Below are 6,382 nucleotides of genomic sequence, written 5' to 3'. Positions count from 1 at the left end.
TATTCTTTGTTTTCATTCAGTGGCCACCTGTTATGTTAATCAGCTTTCCACTCCTGTTGTGCTCATGAATATTTAAATTAACCCATTCATTAACAGTCCCGGCTTGTTAATCCATTGATAAAACAGTACCGTTAACAGGAATGCATAATTAATTAGGTTGAAACTGTCCGCTCACGAAAGTAAGAAACATAGTTGGAACAATGGGGACGAGACAAAAAGTAGTATAACTTTTGTTAAATTATGTTAACGGCACTCTACCATAGCTACAACAACTATAGTTAAACCTGAGGCAATGATTTGTACTCAATTCGCAGGTGGTTTGTTCCGAATCTACATTGAAGGTGGAGAAAATCGCATACGGCTTATGGCCAGTGGAATAAAACTCTGTGGAAAACTTGTACAGTTAAAATATTTAAAAAAGTCCTAAAACAACCTGAGGGAACTAGACTAACAGTAAAAGCGTTAACCTTTTCTGTTGACGATTCTGTGATTCCTGCGACACTTGTTACACAGGGAAACGTCTAGCTGATGTTAAAAAATACAAAGACCCATTCCAACTTACGATGGCGGGTAAAACACCCAAATGATAGTGAATTTACCTTCCGCTCAAAAACTCCACTTATTTTAACGCGGATTGACTACTTTTATCAAAACATTTAAACGGTTATGTCAACAAGTGTGCCATCATTCATCTATTTTAACGGATCATCGTGCAATATGCTTAAATTTCAATTTGTTTGGCGTCTTAATACTAGCAGTTTACCGGAACAATCTTACAAAAACGAAATTGAAGATATTATTGAAAATGTGAAAGTTGAATTCGATGACATTTCACCACAACTGATCTTCGAAATCTGTAAAATAAGAATCAAAGAATCTTTTATATGCAAACAAGAGCAAAAAAAAGGTAAGACAGAGAAATGCTTGGGAGAGAATTACTTCGTCTTGATAAGCTAATTGATGATAGTTTAAATGTTAACCTGTTGAATGACTACGAGAGAATTAAGTATCAATTAGAAGATTTTTTATAAGTACGAAGCTAGGGGCGCTCAAATACGTTCGAGGGCAATGTACTTTAAGGATGGTGAGAAGGCAACTAAATTTTTCCTGAACCTTGAACGTAAACGACGTTGTAATGACGTCATTACTAAACTGAATACATCGCGGATAATGATTCAATTTTGCAGCACTCTGTTGACTTTTACACAAAATTGTACACTTCAAACAATCAAAACATACAAACTATATAGGAATAACTTGATGACATTCAAGTAAATAGCAGTTTATTAGACGAGGACATTTTTAAAATGAAAAAAAGACTTGGAAGGGCTTCCAGTTGAGTTTTATCAACGCTTTTGGGAATTTATTGGTGTATTGGTACATGGTTCAGTAAAGAATGGCTTACAAATCGGAGAACTGGCACAGTCTCAGCGTGTAGCAGTATTGAGGCTTTTGCATACAAAAATGAAAAAACTAATGTGACAAGTCAAATTTAAATTAGCCAAGTAGCTGATGACACCACCCTGTTTTTAGCAAATGATAATAGTTGTTACGAAGCCATTGAAACGGTCAAACGATTAAGCAATGTGGCTGGGACACTTTTAAATAACACTAAAACAAATGTGGATCGAGAAATGAAGAAACAGGAAAAAGTGTCTGGGAAATATCATATCTATACAGACTTAACATTTTGCAAAAATAGGATTTGGGAAGTTAAGATATCCCAGATAGAAAAGAATCCTATGCCCTGGTGAAAACGAAATATTACCCTGTATGGATATTACCCTGTATGGTAAAATGACAATTCTGAAGACTTTCGCTCTATCATTAACATATATTTTATCCATTCTGGATTATAGCTATAACTCCCTGAAAGAGATTGATGTTATGTTTTTTCAACTTTTAATGGGGGAGTAAAAAACATGAAATATCAAGAAAGGCTGTGATAACAGATTATGATCAAGAGGGTATCAAAATGATAGATATTTTTGCTCATAATAAAGCGTTAAAGGCAGCGTGGGTCAAGAGACGGATAAAGAAACGGAAACCACTTAAAAGTTAATATCTCTTTTATATCTTAGGAAAAATAACATACACAAAATAATTTGTCATTGTAATTTGCACCAAATCTATATTATTAGAACAGATTACTTGGGGTAATAGATTCATTGCTTACCAAGGAAAACCCATATTCTTTTCTAACTGGATTAATATTATCTATATGCAAGACATAATAACTGCTAACAAAATAGACCTGGACAAGATTCTACGTCATATGTGTAACAAGACTAACTGGGCAAATGAATATTGCATGCTTTTTAATGCCCTAAAACCATGGATGTGTCACGAAATCTGATATTAACACTAATGATGATGACGGTATGTTTTTGAATGTACACAAATTTGACTCAACAACAAATTGAAAAACCTTATGTTGAATATATGTGGTCTAACAAGTATGACATACCAGCTGAATCTTGGAAACATATTTGGGGGAAAAGATTTATGTACACTACTTATGACAGAAACTGTATAATTTTATTTTTAAATTCATTTATTGTATCTTGCAAAATGGATATAATCTGTACAAATGGAAAATACGAAACACACCATTATGTGATAAGACAGTCTCTATATATTCTATAATTGTATTGATGTACTGAATTTTTTGGGTAAAAACAAATGTTTTATCTTTATCTACTTTGGCACTGACGTATGTTAAACATGAGAACACTTATTACCGGAACAAACATATTAATTGTCGACCAAATTCTAACTATTGCCATGCACTATCTATTCAAGAGATGGTGCCAAAAGAAATGCGACCCAAGAGGGAATTTTGCATTTTTATGTTCCAACACAAAACAACCATTAATAATGAACTACATCTAAATTATTAAAAGGCAAGTAAGAAATGGACAACATCTTTAATTTATATGGTTGAACCGGTATAAAGTGTTCTTCCGCAGTGTATAAAAATATTATTATTTAAGTAATGTATTAAACTGATATGACAATAAAAAATATATATAATGTAATAACTTCAACTTACCACCAATATGAAAGAAGCGCTGCAGCGGAAACACTAATGACGAGAACAAGAATTGACCAATCACGAATAAAGAAAGCTATCAAAGGTAATGCAGTGAATCCCAAACTATAAAATACTACACATGCCATCGTCATAGAACCTCGTTTTGATGGACCAACGATTTCTGAAACTGCAAGAAACCGAAGACATAATTTATATCAGTGTATGCGATTAACAATAATCTGTTTAAAAAAAACAATAATTGACTGAACATAATTTGTCGAGTTTCAGATTATCTTGTTCATTGGCTAAAATGCAGGGACAGACTTCAGGTCAACATTTTATGCAATTTTTGGTACAATTATTCAATTTTGTGCAACCAAGGTACATGTATAGAAATACAACTAGGTTGTATTCAACTGCTTACAATAAAAGGTCATGTAGCAAATATTTCTGCGGTGGTTCGTAGATATAATTTTGTTTTAAACATGTTATTGTATCTAGTGCACATGGACTGTGCTGAAAGTGTACAAAATAGTCTTACATATTTCTCACTCACATACACGCTTGCAACACAATATATTATTCATTAAATGTGATATTCACGCATATATGGTTTTCATCCTTTTTACTAGTTCACTATATAAGGACGAACTGTAAATATATTGCTAAAATAAATAAAACGAATAATAAGATGCGCATGCGCATAGGAAAGGGCGTCGCAGAAATATATCGAAAAATGCACTTGGACATGATTAAAATGACTTGAGTAGGCAATTATGAATAAATAAATAAAACTTACCAAATACAAAAACTTGCGAATACATACCAAACATAGCTATGCCTACCATGAAATTACAGATAAAGAACACTACAGTGGTTCGTATCACAGATTGTAAAGCTCCAAATACCACGAATATAGTTATGTTGATCATCAACGTTGGTCGACGGCCGATCCTGAGTAATTAAATAACGTGGTATATAATTTTTAATTGCCGAAACTTTTAAATGATCTCTCCAAAGTCCAGTTTGGAAGAAACTGCGTTTCTTATAATTTATTTAGAACTGACCTGTCTGCCAATTGGCCCATAAAAATATTAGCCAGGAATGGACCAAGTAAAAGTACTGACGTTGCAAGAGGACCCAGATAATACTGGTCGCAAACAAAACCAAACTGTAACGATAACATGTTTATACAGATTAATTAACATTGATATAGTTTACCGAACTTAGCTGTATTCCCATTAACAAATTACTTTTCAAGTTTGAGTTTGTGAAAGTAGACTGTGTTAGCCTTGTATTTAAAGTGTTAGATTGTTTTATGTTCAGTATATAATAGACACTTGATCATTTAATTGATGCTTTGAAAAATATGAATTAAGAAAAAACCTAAATCCCTTACAGTGGCAATTCGTATACATATATCGATTTACTCAGTCATAGAGCGATATTACGGTGTTACATTCTGTGTCAATGACATTCATTTGGTTGTGTGCACAGAAAATGTTGACCGCTGCCATATGATAAATTATGTCGATCCATAAATTCAATGAAAATTGTTATAGAAAACATTTATCTAACCTCTTGGACAGCAGTGGATGTATACTGGCTTGTATCGTATGTCATCTTGTCACCACATTTCATTGTGTTCAGTGTACGATTATCATTCGTGTTCATCAAGTCAATGACGTCAGTAGTATTGACATCATATCTAAGACAACTACTAAATTTCCACTTGGTACCACAAGCACTGCTAACAGTTTCTTTCGGAAGTGCCAATGTTTTCGCAAACAAGTCACAATTTGCAGTAGCGTTAATGTATTTGCATTGTTCAACGAGATCGTTATATTCAGGAAGCCTGCACCAGTGGTCTGTTTCCGCCATTACAAAAACAATCGAAGCTACCCGCAAACCAACTGGTACGAGACACAAACTGAGTAATAGAAACGTGCGTTTCTGAAATGTACCAAACTCACCCAAGTGGTGTTTTAAGATATCGTCGTAATGCTTCATTTTAGCTAATCAAATTTGAATTGTTTTGTCGATTTCAGGAGTCTGCACAGCATTCGTCAAGTTATGGATCCAGTGTGCTAAATATAATAACAAGAAAAAAATGATTGCTGTGTAAAAATGTGTATTCCTCTGGGTCTCTACAGTGTTGGAATTATCTGCCAACCGATTAGTTCCCTGTGAATTAACTCTGTAAAACGAATCGCCATTTTACTTTTACAGACCTGCAATTATTAAAAACAGCTGATTTGGTAATTTTAATTAAGAATACATAGCTATGACATCGATTTATACTACTGAATAAGGGGAATCAACATTCATGATCACAATATTAGTATGAATCAGGTGTGATCACGACCTACTAAAATGCTGACTTTTCGCTCAGGTGGCAATGATCATTTTTTTTTTTTTACACAGCTGGCAACGACATGCAATATTGCTTTCAATTCATATAGCATTAGTTTGTATTTACATACTTAAATAACAATATACTCAGCTTTCGACGAAACGTTGTGAACTGAACTGCTATGTGGTATTTCTAATGTTTTGTTCCGCTGGTCACGTCTATATGGATCAGGAAGACAAGAGTGTCATATGATGGTTAAATTTCCCAGTTCTATTTTTGCTGTTGAATTTGGGGGTGCTGATTCTGAAAATGCATGTCATACAAGCGTTGACTGGTGCGTTGAGCATTAAATGTTGTTTATATAGTTGTGAGTAGCTTGAGTTTGTTTCTAGAAAATAATATCCCATTTGAAAGAACAATCGGGTTAAAATTACTAAGATATATTCAATACATGATAAAGCCATAAACAACTTGGTCTGAAGCCGTGCCTAGAATGCCAATAAATTTTACCGACCCACACAGTTTGTTGTCGATATTAATTATTTAAAAACGTATTTAATAGCTTACTTGACAGAATTGCGATCTAGTAAAATGTTTGATTTAGCAAATCATGTTAGCAATTTTGAAATCAGCGTCTTAAAATTTATCAGAAAAGGTTTGTCTGGCAAATTTGCCTCCAACCGGTCACCTCACCACTTACTTGTTTTCACGACTAATTGCCGAAAACAAGGTTTTAAAGACCAGGACCAACGCACTCTTTAAACACCGCAGACTATGCATTTGTGAAATGAGCGTCTCTCAAGTGACTAAAAACAGTTTTTCAGAAAATGTACCTTTCCAATGACGCCTCGCCCCTTACTGGTTTGTGCCTATGACGATTTGACCAAAATAGCCCTTTAAGTTGAAATTTAAATGACATATTTGTCAAATAAGCATTATTTATACATTTAACGAGAAAAGTTGGTATGGCTTATTTCTCTTCTATATGATTTTTC

The 6,382-nt window shown here is 33.8% G+C and overlaps 1 protein-coding gene across 1 annotated transcript; it reads right to left on the bottom strand.

Annotated features, from left to right (window-relative positions):
* Positions 1–3,048: 3,048 nt before the first annotated feature.
* On the bottom strand, positions 3,049–4,915 carry LOC144364593 (organic cation transporter-like protein). Its single transcript, XM_078014509.1, has 4 exons — positions 4,613–4,915; positions 4,102–4,205; positions 3,861–3,988; positions 3,049–3,221 (listed from the first exon to the last, which is right to left on the bottom strand). The coding sequence occupies exons 1-4, from the start codon at positions 4,913–4,915 to the stop codon at positions 3,049–3,051; spliced, it is 708 nt and encodes a 235-aa protein (XP_077870635.1).
* Positions 4,916–6,382: the final 1,467 nt, after the last annotated feature.

The sequence above is a fragment of the Saccoglossus kowalevskii genome, chromosome 15 (assembly GCF_978046115.1).
Source record: "Saccoglossus kowalevskii chromosome 15, keSacKowa6.1, whole genome shotgun sequence".
Lineage (NCBI taxonomy): Eukaryota > Metazoa > Hemichordata > Enteropneusta > Harrimaniidae > Saccoglossus > Saccoglossus kowalevskii.
Note: the sequence above shows the minus strand (reverse complement) of the source record. Positions and strands in the feature narration are given on the sequence as shown.

Bases quoted from the DNA above. Each gene is read 5' to 3' on its own strand.
- LOC144364593 (XM_078014509.1), bottom strand. From the start codon at position 4,915: ATGGCGGAAACAGACCACTGGTGCAGGCTTCCTGAATATAACGATCTC. The intron at 4,206-4,612 runs GTTAGATAAATG...TTATCGTTACAG, and splicing joins CATCCACTGCTGTCCAAGAG to TTTGGTTTTGTTTGCGACCA. The intron at 3,222-3,860 runs GTATGTATTCGC...GGTTTCTTGCAG, and splicing joins GGTAGGCATAGCTATGTTTG to TTTCAGAAATCGTTGGTCCA.